This window comes from Lactuca sativa, chromosome 9 (assembly GCF_002870075.4).
Source record: "Lactuca sativa cultivar Salinas chromosome 9, Lsat_Salinas_v11, whole genome shotgun sequence".
In the NCBI taxonomy this organism is placed as follows: Eukaryota; Viridiplantae; Streptophyta; class Magnoliopsida; order Asterales; family Asteraceae; genus Lactuca; species Lactuca sativa.
This window is the reverse complement of record NC_056631.2, coordinates 159,830,857-159,846,256: the sequence shown is the minus strand read 5'-3', so window position 1 is coordinate 159,846,256 and position 15,400 is coordinate 159,830,857. Positions and strand designations below refer to the sequence as shown.

General features: G+C 35.7%; 1 protein-coding gene across 1 annotated transcript; it reads right to left on the bottom strand.

The window, feature by feature from the left end:
• Positions 1–12,541: 12,541 nt before the first annotated feature.
• On the bottom strand, positions 12,542–12,979 carry LOC111888104 (chaperone protein dnaJ 11, chloroplastic). Its single transcript, XM_023884212.2, has one exon. It carries the CDS (start codon positions 12,977–12,979, stop codon positions 12,542–12,544), a length of 438 nt encoding a protein of 145 aa, XP_023739980.2.
• Between the last annotated feature and the right edge of the window lie 2,421 nt (positions 12,980–15,400).

The window sequence follows — 15,400 nt, the reverse complement described above, 5'->3', positions numbered from 1 at the left end:
GGGATCGTTCAGTACTAGTTCTCTAAAAAATACCTATGAATCTTGGTTACAATTACTTGCTTACTTTCATCTGGTGAGAGTCAAACAATCCAATTCATATTAGTCTTACTTCATAATTGCTTCCACAATTATAACCGACTTTGAAATTTTAGAATAATGATATTATTCATGGATTAAACATGTTAATATAGAAAACAACAAATATTGATGTGATAATCACATCCCAATATATAAAAAAAAATATAATAGTCGTTGTGTTAATGCTCCAATATCAAATACTAAATTCACATCAAAATCTCATTTCGATAATAATGAAGTCCTATAGCTGAAGTGTGACCACTCATACTTATCTTAAAGGAAATAACTTTATTAATGGGCCCGACTAAATTTAATTTGGGTGAATCCTATGAATACTATCATGTCCATAGTTGACTTTACTCTAAGTATAGTTAAATATCTTGGAGAATATGATTGTTGTTATGATGTGATATATAATCTCTTAGCTTGATTATGTATACTCTCAAAGTTACAAAATATTTTTAGGTTATCCCTGAATGGAAGGCTTCAACTTAGTTTTTCAATGATCTAGTTCATCCAATCATATTTGATTTCAACTTTTGAAGTAGCAGTGTATTCTTATTTAGTAAATTGTGCAGCTATGTTTTGCTTGGGACTCATTCCAACAAAACTTACTCTTTATTCTGTAATGAAATCATAATCCATTTATAATTCATTATTGTTTTGAAGTTAGCATCTTATGTAGCTCTTTACATAAAGATCCCTTTTTAAACTGATTATTTCATATACATTCTCTTAGTTCTTCTTAAGTACTCTTAGAATGTCCTTATAGTCATCTAATGACTTACCAATGTATCCAATTGGTATCTTATGATATGTTCACAACATAAACATATACCTAGTCTTGTGTATAATATGTCATAAATGATGGATTCATTTGCCAAGAAAACTGAATATAAAACATTTTATCTAGATCAAACCTAGGTGCTAGGTACTTTTGAGGCTAGCTTAAAGTTAGTTCCATATGGCAATGCCAAGAATCCTCCAAAGGAATCTTGTATCTTGATCTCTTTCAAGACATTGTCAATATATGCATAAACATTTTAAAACTTTAACATTCATATTTATCTATCTCCATAGATTTTACATTCCAATAATGTATCTTGTCATTCATAAGTCTTTCATCTTAGAAACATATTCCAAGTCAAGGTGAAAATCCTGACGTGGTTAGTAAACACAAATATTATCTTCATTTTGATATGAAAGTACACCTTGTATTTATCTATTAAAATGATGATTCAAACCTTGATTTTGTTAGAATAACATGGATTAATAAAACCTTCAGGCTAAACTATATAGATATCTTCACGTAGATGTCTATTAAGGAAATCGGTCTTTCTTGAAATCTATTTGCCATATTTCATATTAAAAATATATGGTTAAGGTAAATAATTGTTGGATTAGGTGTCTAAGCCAATAACTATATTTGGTATGTATTTGACCCAATACTAGCATGGTCCTTTTGGGTTGCCTTTACCAAAGCAACTTGACTGGATGAATTATCGAGAAAGAGGTTAACTATGATTTATTAATATATCATGTGAATAATATATTAAAAGAGAAATCATATTGTTTAATTAATATTGGTCAAGAATTAATTTAGAATTAATTTAGAATTAATTTTGTGGTCAAAATAGATTAATTAAATCAAGGGGACTGATATTATAATTATATGATAATTGCAAAATGGGCTTAATATACCTATGGATAGGGGTGGAAGAAATCTTATCGATAGCCCATAAGGATTTTGTCCATGATAAGGATTCTGGAAGGATCTTATGGGCTGCTTAGAGCCTAAGCAACCTGATTAGGTCTTTGACTGAAACCCTAGTTCTTCAGCTATATAAGGGACCCCTTGGCATCATATTTTCGGCGACCAGAAACCCTAGAAGGATCTTAGAGCCAATTTTGAGCCTCCTCCTCTCTCTCATATTCTCGAACTTGCTTCTTGGTGTTTGTGATCGATTAGAGGTATAAAACTTGTGATACTAAAACTCTCAAAGGTTAAAGATCAAGCTACATTTGAAAGGTAACATGTTAACTTTGTTTTAGTTATGATTTTCGATTATATGTATTGTAGTTTAGGGTTTAAAAGCTTTGGATGATTATTGCATGTACAATTAGAAAAATTAGATCCAAAGCTTTAGGGTTTGCATGTGCACCATAGGGTTGTTGTTATGCTCAAAACTCATCAGTGGTATCAGAGCCTAGGTTGTTTTTCTATTGTATTTGATGCTATGCTTAATTATTCAAAGCAAAAAGTTTTTCGATTTTGCATCTGCATAGTGACCACGACGTGGCAGCGAGTCAGGATGCAAATTTCGAGTTTTTTGCCCTAATTTGATTTGGATAATTACCATATGTTATTTTGCTAATAAATTTCCGATTTTTTATTATGGTAATTGATATCCTAATCAAACTAGAAGATAATTGTCAATTAATAAGATAATTAAAAGTTTATATGAGAAAATTAATTATTTGTATTTTTGATTTGAATTATCTTTCCTTAAAGAAAGATTAGGTCGAATTTTGTGATAAATATTAATTATATGATTATTTTATTATTTTTCAAATTTGATGTAAAAGATATTTTGAAAAGTTTCAAAATTTGCCCTCAAGTTTTGGAATTTAAATTTTAATTAAAAATTTTTAATTTTGAAATATTTAAATTCTAAACCCTAGAGTTTTACAAGTTTAAAATTCAACTCTTATATTATTATAATATTAAAAGATTAATAATTATATATATGTATAAGACGAGTCAGTCTTAGCGTTAGTAGACCTCATTCACGAAGCTGTTCTATAAGGGGTGTTTAAGGAAGCGACCTATAATATGACCGCCATTGGGTATCCACTCTTACCCACCACAGTCTTGACTAGTGGAGGGTCGTTAGACGAATAGGTAGGATATGACAACTGATTCCTCATTAATAAGTATAATGATCTATAAAGTAACTAAGTGTTTTTATAAATTCCCAATCTTAGTTACTTTAGGAAAAATGTGAAAATGTATGCTATTCCTTGAAATTACACTTTGCACCTTGCCCAGTCGTTAGTGGAGCGTGTGTGGTTAACCGATACACTAATTTGGGACTAGCAAGGGTGGAAAAGGGTAGCTCGATTTTTATAATAGATCAATGGAGCGTGTTTGGTTAATCGGCACATTGATTATGTGATAAATGAAATCGAGAGTACCAAGCACATTTGCATGGTTATTCATATCTTGTTTGTGATCCTCGGTATCCTAGTCACAAATTTGAAGGGCATAATCGAGATTTAAACCAACCATTGAAAAGTTCAATGAATCTCAAAAGAAACTAGGAATTTCAATTCATTTAAAACTTAAAATCTTTTTCGTTTTTCATGGTGGAAATTGGTAAATTGTCATTTACCTACCTTCAAATTATTTGCAATTAGATTAAGACATCCCTCTTCTGAATTGTAAATAATTGTGTTGGGTCCCAACCCTAATTTTTCATTTAGGTGTTAAATTGGGGATTCTTATCTAATCTAAACTTTATCTCTTTTCTTTTTCGGACGTCTACTTCAAACAACAACACTTCTGGTTCAACCCCTTCTGGCTTATTCTTACTCATGAACTTGTGTGGGAGGGTGATATTTGATGGATTCAATTTTAATGATTGGATTCGCAACATTCGCATGGTCACCCGTTACGAGGACAAAGAGTATGTTCTCGACAAGGAGCTGAATGAGATTGAACACAACACTGCTACTCCCGAGGAAATTGCTGCGTACGAAATTCATGAGAGGGATGCTATGAAGGTTCATTGCATCATGCTCGCAACAATGACTGCTGAACTCCAAAAGTCCTACGAGGACTACTATCCATTCGAGATGCACCAAGATTTAATGGAAAGGTACCATCAAAGTGCTAGGTAGGAAAGGTACGAGATCATCGTTGCGATGATTACTACCAAAATGAAGGATGATGAGTCCATCACGGCCCACTTGCAGAAAATGCAAAGGTTTGTGGACCGCTTGCTGAATTTGAATGTCAACTTTGATGAGGAGCTGGCCATATATATCATTCTACACTTGTTGCCTCCTTGTTACGACCACTTTCGTATGACCTATCATATGAACAAGGAGGAGGTCACTCTGAGCAAGCTTCAAGGCCTCCTAAGGACCGGTGAGAGTAGTCTAAAAGGCAAATCTATTGCATCTACTCCTACTGCTACTTCCCTTGTCTTGGCTATTGGTCAAGGGAAAGAGAAGAAGAGGAAGTCTCCTTCTAAGAGCCACAAGGGAAAGTCCCATGATGGATCATCTTCTAGTGGGACCAAAGTTGGCTATGTTGTTCCCTGTACCAACCCAAAGGAAGCAGAGTGCTTCTACTGCCATGAGAAAGGGCATTAGAAATGAAGCTGCCCGAAGTATCTGCAAGATATCAAGGATGGGAAGATAAAGCCCACCTTCGCAGGTATTTACACTATTCAATCTAATAACTCATCGCATTATATGTCTTGGGTCCTCGATACAGGATGTGGTTTTCACATTTGTTCTGATTTGTAGGGTCTAAGAAGAAGTAGGCATGTGGAGCATGGGAAGATAAACTTGATCATGGGGAATAGGAAAGCGTCGTCTGTCACCAAGATTGGAGTTTACTCTTTAGTGCTTAGTAGTGGGTTAGGTTTAGATTTGAATAATTGTTAGTACTCGTCAGAAATAACATGAAAGATTATTTATTTTCATGGTTTGTATAAACAAGGTTTTAGATTTTCGTTTAATAATGAAATTGGTTCTATTAATGCTTTCTTGAATGGTACTTTCATTTTTGAAGCATTGCCTTGTAATGGAATATATGAAATCGTGATGGTTGTAGACAACTTAGGAAATCATGTGTTGCACATCGATTCGTCCAATGGTTTGGACAAAGCATGCTTGTGGCATTGTCGTCTTGGACATGTCAACAAGAAGTGCATAGCCTAACTCTAAAAGGATGGAGTCTTGGAGTCATTTGACCTTAGGTCCGATGACACGTGCGAATCTTGTTTACTTGGAAAGATGACCAAGTCACCCTTCACTGGAACTTGTGAAAGGGGTGAGGGTTTATTGGATCTCATACATACCGATGGATGTGGGCCCTTTAGATCCACAACGAGGGATGCAAACCGCTTCTATGTGACTTTTACCGATAATTATAGCAGATATGGATATATCTACTTAATCAAGCATAAGTTAGAAAGATTTGAAAGGTTCAAAGAGTTTAAGGAAGAAATGGAGAATCACCTGGGCAGGAAGATAAAGCTGCTCCGATCCGATCAAGGTGGTGAGTATCTTAGTACCAAGCTCCACAACTACCTCAAGGAATGCGGAATTGTTTCGCAATTGACACCATCTAGGACACCACAATAGAATAGTGTGGCTGAGAGGCGCAGTCGAACCTTGTTGGACATGGTTCGTTCCATGATAAGTCGAGCTTCGTTACCTATCTCATTCTGGGGGTATGCCTTAGAGACTGCCGCCCACATCCTTAATCTAGTCCCAACTAAGAAGGTTGCCAAAACACCTCATGAGATGTGGACAGGAAAAGTTCCCTCGTTGACACATATCAAGGTTTGGGGATGCGAGGCTTTCTTAATACGAGAGACTCATAAAAAGCTCGAGCCTCGTAGTGAGCGGTGTATTTTCATCGGCTATCTATATAAGTCCTTTGGATATCTCTTCTATAGACCGAGTGACAATGTTGTCTTCGTTGCGAGGATAAGAGTTTTCCGAAAGAGAGAAGTCATATGCCAAGAGGACAGTGGGAGGCAAATTGATCCTGAAGAGCTTCAAGAATCAAGCGATGAAGGAACCTCTAACACCGGCGCTCAACCCAAGGAGGAAACTCTTGTTGAACCAATTGACGAGTCGTTACCTCTTAGACGTTCCGGTAGAGTTAGTGTTCCACCCGTATTATATGGTTTCCATATAACTGCTGAGGTTGATACGTTTATTAGTGATAATACACTATTAAATTTGGATGAACCTAATACAAGGAAGCCATGGCAGACCCGAAGTCTGAAAAATGGAAAGAGGCTATGGACAACGAGATTCAATCCATGTATGACAATCAAGTTTGGAACTTGGTTGACAATGTACCAGGTCATAAGACGGTCGGGTGTAAGTGGATCTCCAAGAAGAAGACCAGCATGGATGGGAAAGTACACACATATAAGGCGTGATTGGTTGTGAAGGGCTTTACTCAAACTTCCTGAATTGACTATGATGAGACCTTCTCACTAGTAGCGAATATTAAATCTATAAGGGTTATGCTAGCCATAGCTGCATTTGATGATTATGAAATATGTCAGATGGATGTCTAAACCACTTTCCTAAATGGAAAGTTGGTTAAAGATGTTAACATGAGTCAACCAGAGGGTTTTGTCGATGCAAAGTACCCTAATAAAGTGTGTAAGCTTGATAAATCCATTTATGGATTGAAATAAGCGTCTCGCAGATGGAATCTTTGTTTCGATGAGAAATTCAAAGAGTTTGGTTTTTCGAGAAGCGAGGATGAGTCCTACGTATATGTCAAAGCCAATGGGAGTATAGTTAGCTTTCTCGTATTATATGTAGATGACATAGTGCTGATAGGAAACAACGTCCCAACCTTGCAGGAGGTTAAGTCCTGGCTAGGGAAGTGTTTTGCTATGAAGGACCTCGGAGAAGGTGCTTATATTCTAGGGATAAGGATATTGAGAAATAGGAGTAAAAGACTAACAGGACTTATTCAAAGTACTTACTTGGATAAAGTGTTGAAACTTTTCAGCATGGAGAATTCCAAGAAAGGGGAGTTACCAATCCAAAGCAATACCAAGTTGAGTAAGAATCAAAGCCCGACTACCGAAGCCGAGATAGAAGAAATGAGTCAACTACCTTATGATTTTGCTGTTTGGTCGATCATGTATGCTATGATGTGTACTCGCCCTGATGTGGCCTTCGCTTTGAGCATGGTCAACAGATATCAAGGGAAACCTGGTAGAGCACATTGGACTGTAGTAAAGAACATTCTTAAGTACCTACGAAGGACTAAGGAATGGTTCCTTATCCTCGGTGGGAGTGATGACTTGAGAGTGCAAGGGTATAGTGACGCCAGCTTTCAGACCGACCGAGATAATTTCTGCTCTCATTCAGGCTGGGTCTTTACCCTGAATGGAGGAGCAGTGACTTAGAAAAGTTCTAAGCAGGAGACCGTAGCTAATTCAACATGCGAATCAGAGTACACAGCAGCGAGTAAAGCGTCAAAGGAGGCAATATGGCTAAAGAACTTCATCGGATACCTTGGAGTTGTGCCGACCATAAACGAGCTTATAGAAATTTTCTATGACAACGAGGGTGCGGTTGCCTTAACCAAGGAACCGAGGGATCATGGTAGATCCAAGCACATCGACATAAAATATTACTTTATTAGACATCAGGTAGAAGAGGGACTCCTCGTAGTGAAGAGGGTATCGTCAGAGGATAACCCAATAGATCCCCTTACGAAGGGACTGAGTAGGGTTAAGCATTTGCTACATGCTAAGTGTATTGGGCTGAAGGATGATGTTAGTTTAAGTGATTATATAGCTTTTGGAAACTTGTAATAGATAAATTGTAATTAACATTTGATGATTAAATAAAGGAGTTTTATTTATAAGTAAAGTTACTATATTGTGTTAATTGTTTACTATTGTTTCACTTTGCATGTTTTGACTTCCTAAATAATAAGATTATTTAAACTATCCACATTCGATCATACATTGGAAGTAAGTATGAAAGAAGACTGTCATGAATTGGCTTCTAGATTGTCTAAGCGTTTAGACATGGCAAAGGTTTGTTGCAACGTTCATGAGTGCTCCTGAAATAAGATTTGAGTATTGGATTAAACCCACGCTCACATGAATCACTTCATGGAATTTAATCACGAGTGATTGTGAGACGATAATATCATATAATCTTTAAACCTAGATATATGAGTTGTTGTTTACGAGTTGCTTGTGCATTGATAATGCATAAACGCATCAATAACTTGATGTTATAAAACGTATTGTTGTGTACGATTTGATGAATAAATAGTACAAACATATAAGTTGAAGTTTATCTGTTCCTTTTATCCTAAGAGGTTAAAAGCGATATCTTAGGCCCCTTGATGATTTGGTTTGACTTATGTGTCGGGCCCGGTCAGGACTAAGTTGATGTGTTCAATTAAGTTTTATGTCAAACAAATCGGAAATCGGGAAACAAAATTTTGGGCAATAAGTATGACTATGTTCCATGTATTTTGTCCACACGATATCTTGAGAATGGAGGACTATACGATCCCTTATCTAAAGGACGTGTCAGAGTTCGACAACAGCTTTCTAGAGCTACGATTGCTAATCAGATTTTGAATTCGTACTTGCATTTATAGTTATTAGACTTATCGAAGTGGGAGACTGTTGGATTAGGTGTCTAAGACCATAACTATATTTGGTATGTACTTGACTCGATAGTAGCATGGTCCTTTTAGGATGCCTTCACCAAAGCAACTTGACTAGATGAATTACGGAGAAAGAGGTTAATTATGAGTTATTAATATATTATGTGAATAATATATTAAAAGAGAAATCATATTGTTTAATTAATATTAGTCAAGAATTAATTTAGAATTAATTTTGTGGTTAAAAGAGATTAATGAAATCAAGGGGACTGATATTGTAATTATGTGATAATTGCAAAATGGGCTGGAGATCCCTATGGATGGGGGTGGCGAAATCTTATGGATAAAACATAAGGAATTTGTCCATGATAAGGATTCTGGAAGGATCTTATGGGCTGCTTAGAGCCTAAGCAACCAGATTAGGTCTTTGATTGAAACCGTAGTTCTTCAGCTATATAAGGGACCCCTTGGCATCATATTTTCGGCGAACAAAAACCCTAGAAGGATCTTAGAGCTGATTTTGATCCTCCTCCTCCTCCTCTTCCTCTCTCTCTCTCTCTCTCTCATATTCTCCAAGTTGCTTCTTGGTGTTTGTGATTGATTAGAGGTATTACACTTGTGATACTAAAGCTCTCAAAGGTTAAAGATCAAGCTACAATTGAAAGGTAACATCCTAACTTTGTTTTAGTTATGATTTTCGATATATGTATGCTAGTTTAGGGTTTACATGCTTTGGATGATTATTACATGTACAATTAGAAAAACTAGATCCAAAGCTTTAGGGTTTGCATGTGCACCATAGGATTGTTGTTATGCTCAAAACCCATCAATAATATCCTTGTTGATCTAATCATAGCTATATATGAAAAAGTTTGATCATAGTCAATGTCATGAGTATGATAAGGATCACTGTCAATGAAACGAGTATGAGGAAATCCTTATATATATATATATATATATATATATATATATATATATATATATATATATATATATATATATATATATATATGTATTGTTTCTAAAAGAATCTCTTACTGCTTCTAACCTTGCTATAGAGAGGAAGATTAATCAAACCCATACTTGATTATTAGACATGGATTACATCTCCGTGTTTATGACTCTTAGTCATTAATCTGATTCGAGATCTGAAATAACATTTTGGTTGTTGATGGATTTGTCGGAAATCATCAAGTAAATTCCTCAATGAGAGATTCCACATTTCTCAAGTCATAGATGATTTCTGCCAATAATGTAAACAATTTGTGTTTATGAATAGCTATTATTCATGTTTAACAATTTCTTGTTAAAACTAGTGCCAACATTAGCTACATCAAGCTATGGTTCTTGAGCTGCTTCAAGTTACACGTGCATCCCACTTGCCTAGTCATTAGAATCTTGCTTTCTGTTAACTCAACTTTCAGATGAATAATAGAACTTATTCTAGGTGGGTTTGTATATAATTATCTAAATAACCTTTTAGATTATTCTACAAATATGTATTTAGTAGATTTTAGGATAATAAGCTTTAGTCTAACAACATATACTTCCAATCCTCAAAACATTAAGTAGTATAAGGAAGGACCCTTTCCATACAAAATCTTATAAAGTGTTTTTATCTACTTATTAAATGGTGTTTGTATTCAAGATACAATTAATAGTGATTGAAGTATAATCCTAAGAGAATAAAGGTGAATATTTCTACCGATTTAAAAGTAAACGATATCAAGTAAAGTTTAATTCATCCTTTATTATAAGGCTTTAGATGGTATTACTGGATTGTATCTCAAATTTATATTTGAAAACTTCAACCAAGATTTTACAATTATGTTTTAACATGTAAAATATAATTACAACGACTATAGTTGTTAACAAAGTTTATTTGATATTTATTGCTAGATCTTAGACATTCATTAGAAATGAAGTCATACATCACAAAGTATAGTTCCTTAATAATTATTTTCTGTACAGTTTAATGAAAACATCATTAGGAATCTTTCATATATAAATAAAATCCACATATGTCAAATAAACTACATTATTTGCCTTCAAAGATCCCTTTCTTGAAGTTAGAATATGTGTATTTCATTTATATATATGTGACACATGTTTTCATGACATGAACTATTACGAGACATGTAATGACCTAAGAACCTCATACTATGAGTTAAAGTATGTGTTTGGTATAGCTATGGCTTGAGGTGAGCTTAAAACAATGAACTGATGATAATTTAGTGATACAATACATGGATTCTTGTATTTATTATGTTGTATCGGAAAATAAGTAGAGTTGAACCAGGAAATTATGAGAGAAAATAATAGTTCACTCTGAAACAGTTTCGTGGATATAAAGTTTTTCAAAAATAGAGTCCATATGAGAAAGCTACGACTATTTGAAGTTGAGATGAAAGTAGGTTGCTATTTTGAGAAATTCAATGAAAGTCAAAGTTAACTTTTGATCATCACAACGTGAGGGTATAATACTCATGACGTGACAATGAGTGGGTCAGCATTGCACGTGTCAACCAGAGAGTGACACGTGGCGAAACAGAATCTATTCAAGCTTCACGACGTAACAGTAGATGTGTCATGACGTCAAATGAGACATGTCAACAGGACACTTAGCAAGAGAGGGTAATACGTGGCGAAATTGGTGTTCATCCGATTGTCACGGTGTGACACATATATGGTCACGACGTGACCACTGTAGGGTATAAATATATGACTCGTAAGTCATTTGAATGGTTATTGACATACACGATCGGGAAAGAGGCTCGGGAGGTGTTCCGGGAAATCATTACCGCTGTAACATACTAGTATACGAGAGTACGTGAGTCGATTTACGGGATCAATAGAGGTATATTTTATCCTGTTTTACGTAAATACGTTTATGTGATACTAGTAAAGAGTCGTTAGTCCCAAGTATATGTTACGGGATTTCGAGATATGGTGCTATTACGAACCTGGTAAATTGTTAAATGTTAAACCGGTCATTATGAGTTAAATGCCCTAATTTATCATGTTTCTTAGCTCTGCTTATGCCTCCACCACTTATAATTTTTCAACAAAAATTACATATAAATCTCTTTGTTTCCTTTATCATTAAAGGCTAGACTAGAGTTATATGTTCTCATGTTTTATCCAACTCCGTTCTTACATTTGATTGATCGGAAGATTGGGATTGATATTGATGTTGTGTTTCCATTGGTATTTTGACTTTAGATTCCAATATTGAACGATATTATAAAGTCATAGATTAACTTCAAAATCAGAAACACAGGAACAATGTAACATAAGTCTATAATAAAAAAAAATTACAATCCAACATAGCCGAAACAAAACTGAAATTAAAATTAAGAAATCAAATTGAGTAAGCAAACAAAAATTGAACTTGCCATGATTATGTATTGAACTTAAATTGAAAAACTAAGCAGAAGATTTCACTATTTCAGTACTTGTTCTTGAACTCAAAAAGACAAACACGTGATCGATGCTTACTGGTGGCATGTGGTTGTTGAAGACGCCGCATGTGGGTTGTGGTTGTGGAGGACGAGGTAATGGTCGACAGCAATATAAGACTTGGGAGACGCGATCTATTATTGATTACGTCTATCATAGAATTCGGCGTGCTGCTCCTGCTGCGTAACATTGAGTCCAACTGTGTCGTAGGCCATAGTAGTGGGCAAAAACATTGGTCCATACTCTATATTTTGGCCCAAACTTTAGTCCAACACCTATCTTCCCCGCTTTTGCCCGGTTCAGTGCACCGGTTCAACCGGATGTTCACGAAACCAGCCGGATTTTAGCATAAAACCATAACTTATTAAACCGGTCACTCATCCAATAAATCACATGTAGTTGCAACTCATTCATTGGATGAGTGAGTATGTAAATCTTAAGAACAATCATATTTTAATTCTTAACAAAGTTGCATTAACATAATCAACTATATTAACACCGATCAGAAAGCACGCAATAAAAAAGGTATATCTCATATAATTTACATGGTCTTTTCTGCTCAATTTTTCAATAATTGTTTCGTATCTTAAAAAAGAAAATCTACCAACACTGATCAGTCTCCCATCGCCGGGAGGTGTACACACCCCGCCTCTTTCCGCCGGCCGTGAACGACCCCGAACGCCGTCCTAATCCCGTGTTCAACTTCATATCATACATCGCTCGCTCCGCAGGATCATATAACGTGGCATAAGCATTGTGAATCTCGATAAAGTTTCCATTGTGATCATGTTGCTTCAGATCCGAAGTATCAGGATGGTAAATCTTCGCTAAACTGCGATATGCAGCCTTGATCTCGATAGGCGTGGCGTTACGTTTGACTCTTAGGACTTCGTATAAACTGGAACATCTTCTGCACGTCGAATCAACGACCTGGTCTGCCTCTGTTGCATGAAGCAAGGCCTTACAAGTACAACCCTTGTGACATCGGAAATGCACTTTTCCGGTTGAAACAACCGGTGATAACCGCGCATCATTCATGAATCCGAGAGACGTTCCTCTGATCGGGGTAGTGAGGCTGCCAATCATACCGACGGAGATCACTTTACTGATAGAAATCGAAGAATAGTGTAGGGTTTTAGGGTTCAGAGTTTCAAGAATGGTTTGAATCAATTTAAGACTTTCGCAGGGTGTTGTTATTTATACAAAAGGACAACGGTCAGCAGCGGGTCTCTTTCTCACTTTCTGGTTGCGTGCTGTGGGACTTGATGGAGTCGCCAGCCGTTTCTTCCGGCTGTATGTTTAGGGTTGTTGTTTCTAGAAGATTGTGACAGTACCAGTGAGCCGAGCCGCGTAAAAGAGCCAGGCTTTCGACGTGGGTCCATAGCTTTTGGTGCACCAGAATAGGTAAGTTCTTCTAGAAAGCGTGAAGACTTTCTTTCACTTTTTAATAAAAGATGCTTAGAAGTCAACTTCATTTTTCCCATTTTTTCAGCTAAGTTCCAACATGGTAATGTTTTTGATATTTTCCTATCGGTGTGCACTTGAATATATATACTGTGACCAAGACCAAACCATAGTCACAATCAACTAAATTGTTTTCTACGAAACGAGGTGCATCAAAAAGTTGAACTTTATGGGATTTGAACTTAAGAATATTTTATTTTAATAGTGTTTAAATACTAAGGACCACTAATGCACTTTGAAGGTGGTACACAAATTCAACTATTTATCAAATTAAAACCCCAAATGGGAATAAACCAACCTATATTCACTAAGTATATACAAAGTATGGTATTTCTAGAACTTTTGATAAAGCAGAATTCGGTAAATGTATACAATGGTATCGCCAATGATTTGTGTTTATTCAGACTTCGATAAAATATGAGATTTTTCAGCTGTAAAGCTCTTAAAAAACAATAGTAGACAAATCCAAGTTAGTGACTAGAATGATATGGTCACTGTAGAGGAGTAGTTACTAAAATGATTTAGTAACCAAAGTTTTGGTGTTTACTTTTCGTCACTAGGTCGGTCAATAAAATTATTATAGACCAAAATGTATAAGTGGTCACTAAATAGTAACTAAAGTATATAGTGAGTGGTCACTATATGAGACGATTCATTATATCACTAACTGTAGTCGTTATTCAATAAACGTTGTCACTATTTTATCCGATTGTATAGTGACCATAAGGCTGTGGGGAGTAGTCACCACCAACCCAACGGAAAAGTAGTACAACCTCTGCACCACATCACCTTCACCACTAACTCACTCAACGTAGGAAATGGTTACCACTAACAACATTTACTTTTTTATTTTTTTTAACATTATATTAAATAAATAACATAATTTATAAAATACATAACTTTTTTTTTTTTTTTATCTTTTATGACTAAATTAGATAAAAACAAAATTTAAAATATAATAAAATATTTTATATTAATTAAAACCACGTTACATAATTTAAAAAATAGAAAATTAAACCTAAATTACTAGAAAAACATAAAAACACATAGAAAATTAAAACTAAAATACTAAAAAAACATAAAAATAACTTAGAAAATTAAACCTAAATTACTAAAAAAACATCGTATCTAGTTGCGATATTGGTCGAGAACTTCTTGTTGAATTTTCAAAAACACCCTTAAATTTTTTGGGTCGAGATTTGGTTGTGGCACCGTGTTTATGATTTGAAGATTGGTGAGTGTCAAAACTCGCCGGCGTTGTTCCTCCGTAGAATCAATTTTTTTTTCTAAAAAATGAAGAGTTTTCTCGATTTTCTCCGCTAGTACGTCCTCGTTGGTTGACTTTCCGCTAGACGAAGCCCCCTTTCTCGCTTTGTCCCTTCCCGGTGGTTGACGAAGATGGACGTCCGATGGACCCTCCCCCTCGCTGGCGTCAAACCCATTATTGAGGTCGAGGTTAGCACCGATGTCCGACTCAGACGTTCTCGACCTTTTGTTGGAATCGATGGTAGATCACGAATGCATCGTTTTCGGATAAATGACCCATTTTGGGCCATTGCGACAAACTTCCCACACTTTTTGGTTGCCAAAAGGTTTACCATTGTTGGTAATTTTGTATTGGTGCAACGCCGTTGATAAAATGTCGAAATCGTTGCTACCACTTCGATGCATATTTTTTAGATTGTCAAATACACCGTTAAATTTGGTACAAGCCGCTCTAAGGTCACGCCATTTAGCATTGACCGAGTTGTATGTTCGGCTCGTTTGCCTTCCTAATAACGCGTGGAAGTGGTCTAAAACACAATTCCAAAAGCTTTGACCCGATTGTGCGTTGCCGACACTCCCATCTTGTGATATGAAAATCCAAGCTTTAGCTAAAGCTGCCTCTTCCTCCTCGGTCCATTGGGTATTTTTCTTTTTTGTTGAATCTTTTGATTTTTTTTGCCTTCTACGACTTGGTTGTGTTTCTTGAACCCGTTCGTCGTCGTCTTCAAC